We start from the raw sequence: 14,338 nt of genomic DNA, 5'->3' as shown, positions 1-14,338 counted from the left end.
GGGAATTTTATTTCCCTTTAGTTCATCCTTGTCTCTTCCACCTCAGTATGAACTGTATGATGTATTATTCATCTGTGTCATAATGTGCTTCGCTTTCATGATCATGCATGATTTGGATGTGCAGCAGAAACAGAAAATAAGGAGCGTGCCTCTTTCCAAAGAGAAAATCCATGGACCAACACATATAAAAGTAATGAACACATTATAGTCCACACTGTCAACAACCAGTGGAAAACAGGTGTCTGTCACTCAGACTGAAAAACATGTATTTATTTGCTGGAATAAAGAAATAAAAAAATTAAAAAATCAATTGGTTATTTATCAACCTTTAACTACACTCGTAGATACCCCCCCCCAGTTAATTTACAAGAATGGAACAAAATGTTTTATAATCAAATCATTACCAAGGAGAAAAGGCTGAAATTTGAATATGCATATCACACAAAGGTCAAATCACCACATCAAATATTTTAAATAATTTAACAAACTTTATAAACAGGCACAAAAATGATCCAAATAAAAGCTATCAAGTAGCCTCATTTATAATGAAGTAAAAGAAACTGCATGAAAAAGAATTTATAGGGTGTTTTCTGCTTCACAAGCTGCTCTGTTATTTAGAAGGGGTTCAAAGGAAGAGTGGAAAGCAACTCCATGAGAAAGAAAAAGGCTGACACATCCACTACAAATACATATCTAAACAATAAAAGCATATAATTGTTTGGACTTGTTCTTCAGCATTTCTTTTGTTGAATGGTAATGAGTGGTGACAGGTGGAAGAGCTCTCAGACAATCAAGTCAAAAACTACAAAGCACTTCAGTTTTATCATCTGTGTGTGTATGTGTGTGAGCTTACATCTTTACTTTGTTTAGAAATGAGAACAAAGCCATTATTGTCAATCACGTAGCATTCAAGATCCTGCCAGAAGGGAGAGAAACAGAGTCACCAATTAGTTATATAAGGAATGGGGATTACATGGATCCACCAGTAATCAGGACGAGTCAAACTGGGCATCATGAAATGACTCAATAATAAAAGCAAAACAAGATTTTTTCCTGCGTTTGTGGCACCAGACAATAAATATGCAACAAAAAGGCAGGTATTGAGCTGATATCGAGCTTGACAAACAGTAATTAATGGTACTGATGAAACAACTGTGAGGCGGAGTAAAAGATATACTCACGAATCTGTCACAGCGAAGCGGACAGACTCCTTCCACATTGGTACACTGAAGAAAATCAAAGTACAGATGTTAGTACCAAAGGAAGGGGTGGGAAGGGCATAATATAAACAAAGTCTTTCTCTGTTAAGTGTCAACAATGATTATGTGTCAGTGTTGAGCATTTGTAAAAAAAAAAAAAAAAAAAAAAAAAAAAAAACCAAAACAAAAACAAGCTAAAAAAAAATGTCTATATGAGTGAGAATTTGTTCATTTGTGTTGGATAAAACATGTCTACTTCCATTTTTCCTCCTGGCTGCCTTGATTGCAAGTTTGTGCCTTTTTTTTTTTTAGTTTCTGCACATCTTTCATTGTGTGCATGTGTGTGTTTGTTTTCAATCTGTTTTATCAAGAGAGTGTGAAGTCGACTTCGCAGAGCTCAGCGGGAGCTGAGGATGTTCTCTCCAGAAAAAGAGTGATGCTTCGGAAAAAACCAGGCGAGAGGAGGATTATGCATACTTACATCTGTGTCGTTTGGCTGAGGAGACAAAGAAAGACACAAAAAGAGTTTTTCAGAGACGAGAAGCTTGAAATCAGCAGCGCAGATAAACTGTTTAACGACAACTAAATCAATCTTCTAATACCATATGGTTAAAAACTGACAAACCTTTTAATTCTTCATGAGCAATTTACAACACAGATGAACATGTTTTCAAGCAGACAATTTTATGCTATTTGATGTTGCATGTCTAATTAGCATCTCACCCCGGCTTAATGGCCTTATTCCCAAGCCTTAATGTCTTGTAACAATGCAGTCAAATGCTCTATTTAAATTCCTCCAGATGGGCTCTGAAAAGTTCAGCAGAGTGAAAAAAAAAGCTCAATCGAGGGTCCATGAGTACACAAAAAAGTTTTTTTCATCATGATGGACAAGATCCATCCGAATGTTTCATGATGTAAGGTGTTTCCTTCTTGAAGTCATGGCTTGTAATAAGTCAAAACATTATTTTCCCGGTGAGTTAAAGCTCATATTTCCTGTCTACAGTACAGAACGTGGATGGGTGTCTGTGGGCAACATGCCATAGGAATCATAGCCACGCTAAACAGAGCATGTCCAAGTGTGAATGAGACCATCTATCATACTTTTCAGTCCTATTACAGCAAAGTGTCAGTCTTTCTCTCTGCCTCCCATCGCTGTCTCCTGGAATAAACTACAATTGAGTGGAGTGACAGAGATGACGTTCCCCCTGCACACTATGGGCAAATGGCACGGCTTGATGAGAGAGAAAATTTGCAGGAAAGTGGAATGTCTCATTTAATTATTGATGTGGGATCATGGCACAACAACTTCCCGCTTAAGAAGCCTCATTATTTCTCCAACATCAAACACATCAAGATGTTCTGTAGCTTTGCCAATTGCTGGACAGAATCTTTAAATGTGGTCCTGATAGTGATATTGGAGTTTAAGCGGCTGGATTTGCAGCAGAATGATGCATGAGTTTGATGTTATTTGCATCCAAGATTCAGAGTGTAATCTACAAAGTAAGATGAATTAAGTTTAATTTTACATTCGGCGTTAATAAAAGGAAAATCTGACCTGATAGTTACTCTTAAAAATTGCGAAATCTTTTGCTTATTTCAAGTTGAGATTTTTTTTTTTTTGTAGCCATTTGAAAATCGTACAAACATATTTCTGTTTCTACCTCATGCATATCACATGAGTTAGATAGTACTGAAATATATACATAACACACTGTCTTTCTACCTTTAGGAGGTACAAAGGACGTCTCGTGCTTAGTATCCTCATACTTACTGTAGTTGCACTCTTAGCAGCTGGTACTTATTCGTTACTTGCAGTTTGTGCCTTATGAAGACCAGTGTTGTACCTCTGGGGGCTGTCTTATGTAAAAATTAAAAAGTTGTTGCACACTATACCTCACACTATACCTCATGATAATCCCTTTTCATCTGTTGCAGACTTTCATATGCCAATGAACACATCAGAGGCAATGCAGGGTTTAGTGTCTTGTCCACGCTTTTGCATGTGATGTGGGGAAACTCTGAGACTCAAACCAGCAGGCCTCTGACTCTGCAGACGACTGCTCTTCCTCAGCTACAGCCAGGGTAACAATGCAAACTGACATAATGTGAAATAATTGCCTGTTAATGAGAATTTGTGATGAAATGCTTATCTTTGCTGCCACGTTTGGGTCATTTCACTAAGTTTGAAAGGTTGCTAAGCAAAAAATGTATTTGCACAGACCACATGATAAAAAGAGATCTAGAGAGAGAAAAAAAGGAAAAATCTGTACTTTATCTGTATGATTCTGTTTTTCTAGGATCTTTTTAGTTTGTATAATGTAATTATTTGAGAGATGTTCAGTTTCAACTGTATCGCAGTTTTAATGCACTTTTCTATTTCTACTGTTTTTAGTTGAATATAAGTTTTTAAGATCTGCTTTTCATATCATGTCGATTTCTTCAGCAAAGGGAGTTAGAAATCTTCATTTCAGATATGACTGAATTAGAGAAATACTCTCCTCAGCCACTTTATCAGCTTTACCTTTTGAATGTCATATACTTGTTAGTTAACCCAAATATCCCAAATCTGGACCAAAATACCTTGCTGATGTCAAGAAGAAGGAAAAGAGTTGTAGGATATAAAAGAAAAACATCAGAAACCAGAATAAGCACTGGTTATATCACATCTAACCACACCAGGGTCAGAATTAGGTGAAAACAACATGAAAGCATGGCTCTATCCTCCCAGTTCAGACTGCTAGTGGTGTTCTTATACCAATGGACTCTAAATTACAACAGGTAGATTGCAGTGTTTTCAGACAAACAGCACAGGGTTAGAAAAGAAAAGAAAAGAAAAGAAAAGTAAAAAAGAAAAGTAAAAAACCAAAGAGTAAAATAAAATAACTGAGTGCTCTCTGCATGATAAACAGGGTACTGCAGTTGGAATAGCAAAATCAAAATAAAATCTACCAATTTTTGATCCCATTACTATCACTTCAGAGCTCCTCACTGGTTCTGAACTCACTGTCAGACAAAATGAATAGCACTGTGAGAGATATATCGTGTTGCAGGATCCACTGTATATTTCAGTCTGATGTGACTTTAATCAAGGTGTAAGTCGAGCAAAGTGATGAAGTACAAACCTCCTCTCTGACATTAACCCCTTCATGGAATAACACGGGAATGACCTCATTTTAAAACCCTTTTAAAGTAGGTTGCGCTATCTATTCCTTCCCTCTGCTGACCTTTCATTTAGGATTCACAGTAGATGCAGGAACATAGACTGTAAGTAAATAGACTGGATAGACTGGATAGTGTGCATATGCATGGATAGATGTGCATAAACATACAGAGTCAAAACAAGAACATGCTGTGACTGCGCGCGCGCACACACACACACACACACACACACACACACACACACACACACACACACACACACACACACATGCACACACACATACAAACTGCATGAAATAAAGATCAGGAACATGACAGGGAGACAAGTTGATTATGTAAGCTATCTTAGGAAAAGATGAGATGAGGAGAGAATGATATGAAGCAGGATATGAGGGAAGGTTGAAGGTGAAAAATGGCTCAATGATGAAATAAAAGAAGAAGAAAAGTGCAAACAGTAAACAACAAAACAACACCGGGGCTGAATTTCGGTGTTGTAGAAATCCAGCGAAAAACAAGTTTTACGAACACTGACATAAAAACACATGCTTATGGTTCTTGTCGACTAGGTTTTAACACAAACGCACACGAAAAATGCTTCCTTTTTCCGACTCCTGCACAAACACACACACACACACACACACACACACACACACACACACACACACACAAAAATCCCCAAAAAACAAAACCAGCATGCGCTCACACTAAAGCATTAAAAGCACACACACTTGGGAGCTGCTGAGTCTAGCTGCGGTAGCTATCCATCACTTAATGGCTAGCCAGCAGCTTTAAATGGCCTTTTAACTGCTGTCATTTACAGCCATGGGAGCAGAGGAGGAGAGGGACCACGCCATCAAACACCTGCCTCAGCAAAAGTGTTACGCCAAATTAAGCAAGTCCCCCCTGTTCTCTCACGGGTGTGAAAGGTTACTAACATCCTTCATCTAGGGCTGATTCTGTGCACACAAAAAACGCACTGAAAACAACTAATGATGGCTCTTAATCATCCAAGATAAAACACTCCTTTAATGGTGACCAGTGATATGAAAAACAATGTATTAAGTTTGAATTAAAGAAAGTCTACGTGCCTTAATTATCAACCACTGAAGCAGAAAAAAGAAGCTGTAACCGCTTGTCATACAGTAAAATATGATGTCAGAGAGGTTTTTAATCGTCTTAAGGGACATGCCAGAATAAAAAATAGACATATTAACAACTGTAGATTCAATTAATTAAACAGAGGTTATTATTTGTTGGAGAGGAGAGAAGGGAGGGTACTAGACTGACATAAAACATTCTGCATTACTTCAAATTCAGTGAACATTAAGTTACACTTTTATTAAAAAGAAATGTAACAGGGATCCTTGAGGACTGGTGTCCTGCAGGTTTTCTAATGGTGTAAAATACACCGGACTCAGACTCATAGCAGCTCTGCATGTCTGCTAAATATACATTGATTTGAGTCAGGTGTTGCAGCAGGGAAACTAAACCTGCAGAAAAACGGCCCTCTAGGACCAGGACTGAAGATCCCTGCAATATAATATCAATGTTATACAGAAAATAATAAGTAGTGATGCAAAAAAAAAAAAAAAAAAAAAAAAAAAAAAAATCAGAAGCAAGTAATAATCATAGGATCGGTTTTTAATCTACATACAGTTCCCTAATAACTGAATCAAACTGATAAATTATATAATATTAGTCATCAAAAACAGTGAAATATGTAATTTTATACTGACCATTAAAACTCAACTATTATGCTTTCATGGATGGTGGTAAAAATCCTTCCAGAAGTCTCCAGAGAGAACACACTACACGCTATCATAAATCCAAGACAGCGAACGAATAATTGTCTCAGGAGCTTAAAATAATGACAAGAACTGCGTTCCACACATTTATGAAAGCTGAAATGTATCTACCGTGTGGAATTGTTGTTCCAGCTCAGACGTAACTAAACAGAACTTAATTATTGGTAACAAGAGTCACCAAATTAAAAAAAAAAAAATGTTGCAGAGAGTTTGAATAGGTTGAATTCTGATGTCTACCTTCATGTGTTAACCGTGGAGCTTGACATGACTACAAACCACTGTTGGAAATCAATGGTTTAAACGTACCGTGTGGGTGTGGAAGGTCAGTGCTGAAGAGCCATCTTGGTGGTTGTTTCAGTAAAGTATGATTTCATGGTCAGATGCCAGAAAATCTGTATAGTTATTGAATGTGACTCAGATGTAAGCTGTGATGAGCAGCTGGGTATTTTAGGCTGAAGCAAGCCTGAATATTTGGTTCCTCTGTCAATGTGCTCGTCAAGTCCAAGTCATTTGTAGGTCAGCTATGCAGCAGACTCCCACACATGGGAAACGTGTGGATTATGGGGAATCTGCCGCAAAGTTTTCACCCGAAAACAGGCACCCGTGTTGCTCCTCAGCTAATTTTTGACGCTGGTTCATTGTTTTTCCTCAGTGAATATTGATCTGGATCTGCAGTCTGCATGCTCAGTGGGAAGGACTTCAAGTGTTTGGGCAGCAAGTAGATCAAAGTTACATCACAAAGTCCCCACAGTAAAGCAAATGTGTACACTTTACTTTAACAAAGGCTGTTACAAAGATTTACAATGAACGTTAAACACTTTGATGCATAGAAGTAACAAAACATCAAGCTGAAGCCGTGCGGGCTTACCTCTGCTGCAATGGCCCAAAATTTGGATGCAATTATTTCCTGAGTCATCTGAACTCCAATGGCTGCAGAAAAAACAAAAACAGAAAGAATAAGACAACAGTATCATATAATGTAGAAATACGCAATTTTTTTTTTTTTTTTTTTTTTTTTTTTTTACATCTGTTTTTGTAATATTGACACTCATATTACTGGAATAACTTCTCTCCAATATAACTAAACAGTCACCCCATTCTCACTGGGGGAGTCATATGATTCTGCTTGTCTTCTTTCTGGTTGTCACGCTTCCCTTCTTACTGTTACTCTTCCCTTTTGCTCCTCCCGACAAGTTCAGCATCAACATGCAATTCAGCAATTACCAAAATGAAAAATAAAGACACAACTCAAGTGTCAAGGGGAGCCCTGTTTTCACAATCCATCCATTAAGCTCTTAGTCAAGCAACTTTGTTTGATGCGACACGGCAGACATTGTCATTAAAATGATAATGTCCTCACTAGACGGCTGGAGAGGTGCTGAAGATTAAAATGAGGATGTTTTGCATCATATCTACTGAGTTTGACTAAAATCTGGCACAATTACTTTTTACATTTGCTATTTCTTGTCATTTAATATTATTAGCTGTTTTTGTTTTATTTTTATTTGATAGGGACAAGTATGCTCCATGAATGACGGCACATACTGTAGCGTTTTAGCCAAAGCTAATTATCAATGCCCATCCCTGGCTGGCCTTTTACACAATACAAGAAAGTATGCACAGTTTACATTGCATTGCAAAATTAAAAGTATATACACACATGTGCCTTTAAATATACATACAAAATACAAAATACGCATGCATACACCAAAATGTAAAATGAAGTAAAACACATTCAAGGCTGTCAATAAAAATTAGTCTGAAATAAGAACACTGTCAATACATTCAATCAAAACCACCGTTTTACCACCCACACGGAAAAATTACAATTCTTAAAAGTGAGTGCAGTCCTGATTTGCCTTTATTCAGTTCTTAAGTCTGGAAGTAAACCTTTTAAAATCCAGGATGGTCTTAAGGTCTGATGGGAGTGGGTTTCATAACTTAAAACTCTTCACAGAGAAAGCTGTCTGACTTTCAGATTTGATTTGGCTTAAAGCTCCAAAACAACAAACCCGTGCTTTACTTATAGATGCAAAAATACACTATTTCACAACTTTATTGCAATAAATTAAAACCTTAACAAGCAGTGTAGATGTGTGATGCCAAGGATTTCATGGGGTCCTGGGGCCATCCATCCATTTTCTTAACCGCTTAAAGGTGGAGTATTAAGATTTTTAATATTTAAAAAAAAAAAAAACTAACTAAAAAATAACTACAATCATAATTAGATAGTTTTTTTTTTTAAACATGTAGGTTTCAGTCTGTCCATATTTGATGTCTTATTAAATTACAAGTTTAATTAATGACAAAGGCCCTTCTTAAATGTTTGCCTACCAGTAAAAAAAAATGTGCTTTTTGTCATTTGTCATTAATGAAACTTGTAATTTAATAACACATCAAATATGAACAGACTGGAACCTACATGTTCAAAAAACTTTCTAATTATGATTGTAGTTATTTTATTAGTTAATTTATTTTGAAAATATTGAAAATCTTACAAACTCCACCTTTAATCTAATTCAGGGTCGCAGGGAAGCTGGAGCCTATTCCAGCAATCACTGGGCGAGAGGCAGGGTACACCCTGGACAGGTCACCAGTCCATCACAGGGTCAACACAGAGAGACAAACCTGTCTGAGACAAACCACTCATGTCACTCCTAGTGACTGATTACCTTACATGCATGTCTGTGGATGGTGGGAGGAAGGTGGAGCACGCGGAGAGAACCTACGCATAAACAGTGGTTGCAAACTCCACACAGAGAGGCCACTGTTCAGAGCTTCTTCATACGAAGCTCGACCACTACGCCACTGTGCAGCCCGAGTCATGGCTTCACCATGAATGCTGATTTTGTATTCAGTATAAAAAATAATCAGGAGGAACAGCAGCGTTTGTAATGATTTGGGTTTAAAGACTAAACTTCCTGCCAGCAAGAAAAACAAAGTGAAACTTAAATTCAGGAATTTGAGAAGACAGAACATTAAAAAGAAGATTAATAGCCCAGAGTGAGAGACTTCTCTCTCTTGGCTCCCCGGCTGGAGGAGTAGAAGAAGACCTTCTGTACAGATCCGCTCTGCCTTCAGAACTCAACTTATGAAAATCCTTTTACAGCAGCCGGCCTTCTGAGCCTCGGCAGCGCTGTGTGAACTGCCTATTCTTAGACAGTGTGTGTGTGAGTGTGTATCCAACCTTTCTACAACACAGAACTCTTAGTCACATAACATTACGCCAGGAATTAGTGTGTGCACACACACACACAGTGAAAGAGTGATGCCTTAAGTCAGCTTAGGGCTGGATGTCTGTCAGCATTTCAGTCAGCATGGTACTGCGAAAAAAAGAAACCATAATTGCATAAGATCCCAGTACACACATACTGTATACACCCACACACAAAACAAATACACACACTCTGCGAGGGAAGACATGACACTTCATATTACCATCAAAGACTCAGCGTTTTTCTCCCGGCCCGCTTTGTGCAGCCACTCAGGGAAAACCTCTGTGATGCTCACAATACACAAAACACTCATAGACACACATATGTCTGCACACAACCACTTTCCCACACACACACACACACATTTACAGTTGGCACATAAACTGTATCGTGTGCAAGACGGCAGCATAATACAACTGATTTATTTATCTATTCATTTCTAGCCTAAAAAGAAATTTAATGAAATGTGAAATATGCAGATAACAGTGCATGCTCGCATTCACAAATAAAGCCAACTTAGAGTCACCAATTAGCCTAATATGGCGTGCAGGAAGTAGACAGAAGAGTTGGTCATCCATCCATAAAAACTACAGAAGATGAAAACTTCTGCTTTAACGAAACCTAGCTAAAGTTTAGAAGTTCAACTGAACACTCCTCTCAATTATGACAGTAAAATGCTATTAGGCGATAAATTATGGATCACAGCGGTAAAGAAAAAAAAATCAACGACATGTCCTGACAGGGAGCTAAATATTTCTAAGATAAAACGGAAACATGTTTTGTTCTAAAGCTGTGTGGTTTGGTGCATCTGTCAATGGCTTCTCTCTTGTGTGTCATCATTTTGTCCAATCTCTGGCCTGATGCTGAGTCGAGGCTCTAATCAGCCTGTAATTTGTCACTCGAACGAGAAAATGTGTTTGGCTGATTGGGGAGTTGTTTATCTGCTTGTACAGCTCCAGGAAGGGTGCCTAAAAAGGTCACACTCAAAGACACTTTTGTGCAAAAGGTTCATATATGATCTACTATTGTTGGCACTCGTGTGAAATACTGTACTTCATCATTGTTTGTGTATAAACACACACTCCTCAAAGTCGATTTTCACCTTGAAGTCATCTACCATCACAATGATCTCAAATTAAATGTCAGAAGGCCATTACAGAGGGCAGCTTTAATCTTCCTACTTTCCCCTCTGTGTTCGAGGCTGATAGGCTAAATCTAATTAAAAGTACCACACTGATCCCTGTGAGTGTGTGCACGTCGCAATGGATGCTTTTTATAAAATGTGTGTTCAGCTCGCATTGAGCGCTTGTGTTCGGTTGTGTGCACAAGGACATACATGACCTTGCACGTGTGCAGCCCCACAAAACATGTGGGCTTGTGAGCTTCTGAGTGAGCATATCTTGCATTAAGGTGTAATTAGCTGGCACTGCCAGTCACAATTGAGCTCGCTTTCAACAGGAAATGAATTAATAAAGAAATAAATAAAAAAATAACTGAGCAAGCAAGAGCTGGCGTTAATTGGTTATTACTCTGGCGAGACAGGAGCATAAGAGACGAAGCGATGTGAACTGTGAATGAATACTTAAATGGCTGAAAGAAAGACACTAAGACCCCAACCAAGGGTGTAATCATTACAGTCTCATGGTGCTGTTTCGCACTATGCAGTTTTTCCCTCCATGATGCATATTTGTGTCATTTTTAATGGCAGGTAATCAGAAAGACAGAAACCAAAGAGGAAAAATATGACAACAAAAGAAAACCATGAAAAATGACAAATAAACATTGACATCAATAGACAGAGGTTTTCAGCACTAAACACATTTAAAGTCTAAAATAAAGTTACATGGAAATTTAAACTCCTTAAAAAAGGGTCGTGCTCAGAGAGTTGAACTATCTGGAAGTTAGAATGACTTCCATTGTGTTTCTGATCGATTCGACTTGCAGTATTTTATTGATAAACCCATTTGTCTCAGTCATCTCACTCTGACTCTGCAGTAGCTTGTAAACTCTGTTTGTCTAACGCAGGGATATTGGACACTTTGAACAAGCTTTATAACTACCACTTCTCTCCTTCTCTCTTTTTCCAGCATTGACTCAGTACACATTTGCAATGCTCTGCTTTTCTGTGTTTTCTGTTGTTGCAGAATTGCTATTTCTTATTTTGCTACATTAGCTATCAGTTTAGACATAAATATCATATATAAAAAAGGCTGCCAACATGCATTAGCTGCATCCTATATATTTGATGGTTATCCATGTTTATGTTTAAATGTATAGCAATGGGAAAGGTAAATTAAAAATGGAGGACATATTTTATTTAACTTAAACTGAGTATTTGCTCTTTTTTCCTTTTGGGGAACATACTGGTGTGTGAAAGTTTTATTATTATAAAACACTCAATGCAATGTTACTGTATCCTGAAAAAGTAATATAAGGTTAATTTATCTTAGAATGAGGTTCATGTCTTCATGGCATTAAATAAACTACAATGACCTAATCTCAGTTTGCAAACACAGGTTCTAGAAATGGCCTCATGCACTTTTAGCAGCTGTAGATTCATTTGTGTTTGGAACATTCTAGACTAATGCTGCGAGTGTTATTCTTGTGAGATCCGGTCTTGAACTTCACAATGTTGACTTCACTACTTTATCCTTTCCCACTGGTCTTTCAACTTACACTTATCCATATTCCTTGCAGAGATGTAAAAACCATGCAGGTCTTAAAATGGGTGCCTGTGCATGTTCACACATCTTTACTTCATTTAACGTGTTTGTTTGTGTCACAAGTTGCCCCATGCCAAGGTTGCTCTAAAGGTCAGCTTGTGTTGTGACTAGTGAGCCGATAGTGTTGATGGCTCTTTTAGCTAGACCCCTGAGTAAAGACTAAATGTACAGGAACACACACACAAACAGAGTCAATAAATTAAAGTGACACAGTGGCTAAGTCTCTAAGCACAGAGGGGACACTGGAAATAAGGCCACCACTGGGGAGGTCATTTCATTCCTTTCTGTTTCTCGTTCACACACACACACACACACACACAGTAACAATGGACTGCAGCTTGCTTGTGTGATAGATGTGTAATGTAAGTAGAATAGACACAACAGGAAGATAAGACAGAAGAGGACCAAAAAGAGGAAAGAGAATGCAGAAAAGCAAACAGACGTGCACGGCATTCCTGACTAACAGGAAGGACACAGAAAGGTTGACAGCATGGCACGGACTTTGTTATCAAAGTAACAGAATAACTGTTGAAATGGCACAGGCGGAGCGAAATGGATGGAGGAGTGAAGAAAGACTAGATGGAGGACAGAAAAAAGGAAAATATAAAAGAAAAGATAAAAGAGGATGAAGTGATTTTTAACAGTCTTATGGGTGCGATACCCCCTTGTATTTAATGCTTTCATGCAAGTACATGTGTTTGAATCTGTGTGTTCAGTCAGGAAAAAGAGTTGAGGTATGGAGAAGATGATGCACGATCATGGCAGAGAAGACTGATGTAGAAAGCATGAGCTCTGATATTCCAGGAGCACTAAAAGGTATCTGCACTGAAACCACATCCAGTTTTGCTTCAGTCTTCCTCATCCGCTTTTTCCAGTGGAGATTTTTCCATGTTTTTTCAGGTAAACAAGCAAGAAAAGCATTTCTGGACAAATGCTGTGTTGTGAAGCCTTTGGACCTCATTTCAAGCCGTAAAAGTGAAACAGAGCATGTTTTTTATGAACTAGAGTGCAACAGGATTGTAATCTACATAAAAATGTCAGACTTGCATCTTTTTAACGTTTCTTTTTCTTCCTTTCAATTGAGCAGATTGGCTCAGTGTTGCACACACAAAGACACACACGTCAACACTCTGAGAGACAGTCAGATCAGCACAAACATGCAAACAGATTATAGGCTTCTCACTTAGAAATGACATTTATGTTTTGCTTGCCTCTGCTTGTCTCACATAGTCACAAACAGATAATTACAGTCTGTAGCCACAAATGTCAAACATTCAGCAGCGAGAAGGATTTGTCTTTATCAAATCTCTTCTCTTATTCATTTAATCTTATTTCAACACTTTCGAAGGTTATTTGTATTTTTATAACACAATGACATTAATACCTGTGGTCTGTTCTCAAAAGGTTAGTGCTATTGTCAGCAGAAAAGGGAAAATTCAAGAGTGCATGACTATGTCATGCTGGAGAAAACAAACACAACCACTTTTACTGTAATTACTGCAACAGACAGTCAGGTTATATGTTCGAGCAGGTGCAAAGTGTGAACACTGAACTGGACAACGTCTGACTAATAAGTCTTTGAAAACAGCAAATAGCTGCAAAAAAAACAACATGGTCTATTTCATTTGCATAATGAGACTGCCAGATAGAATAACAGCATATTCCATTTACATTTTTATTTCACAGAGGTATTATCTTTGAGCATAGCAATATGCCTTGTAGACATGGTTTATTTAACACACCAGTCAGAGTTGTTATCTGAATCAGTTTGATATGTGCGTATGTTATTTCTGTCTTCCATTATTAGCTTAAAATCAAGTGCTATTTGGACATATTACAGGAACCAGTCTTGTTTTCTGCTGTAAGACACACAAAAAAGACATTATTCTGATGTAAGAACAAAACCAGCTAGAAAATACAGGTAACAGGGAGGACATCCTTATTCTAACACTTGTTCTGTCCTACATCATTGTCCAAGGAGTACCCAACAAAAAAAAATGTAATTTGCTCCTCACACAGACCTGAAAGACAACTACAGCTTGTGTTTTCCGAATGCTGGAGTTCTTTTTTCACTAAAGCCTCAACAGCATCTTAAACTTCTGCTTAATAAAACTAATGTTGCCAAGCAACAAAAAGTCTCCATTCCAGTAAAAGTAATTTCTGCTTTCAAATAAAGGCTCATTGCTGTGAAAAAGACAGCTTTTGATCATCAGTCAGCAAAGAAATCCTTGACATCT

At 37.8% G+C, this 14,338-nt stretch overlaps 1 protein-coding gene across 1 annotated transcript in view; it reads right to left on the bottom strand.

The window, feature by feature from the left end:
• cacna2d4a (calcium channel, voltage-dependent, alpha 2/delta subunit 4a) overlaps positions 1–14,338 on the bottom strand; it is a gene marked incomplete at both ends in the record, with an annotated part of 86,673 nt that overhangs the window by 4,601 nt on the left and 67,734 nt on the right. The window contains 4 exons of the mRNA XM_079262824.1: positions 854–916; positions 1,182–1,226; positions 1,681–1,695; positions 7,032–7,093. Of these exons, the coding sequence (XP_079118950.1) occupies positions 854–916; positions 1,182–1,226; positions 1,681–1,695; positions 7,032–7,093 (185 nt within the window). The remainder of the gene's footprint in view (positions 1–853; positions 917–1,181; positions 1,227–1,680; positions 1,696–7,031; positions 7,094–14,338) is intronic.

This window comes from Telmatherina bonti, assembly GCF_933228915.1.
Source record: "Telmatherina bonti genome assembly, chromosome: 23".
Taxonomy (NCBI): domain Eukaryota; kingdom Metazoa; phylum Chordata; class Actinopteri; order Atheriniformes; family Telmatherinidae; genus Telmatherina; species Telmatherina bonti.
Note: the sequence above shows the minus strand (reverse complement) of the source record. Positions and strands in the feature narration are given on the sequence as shown.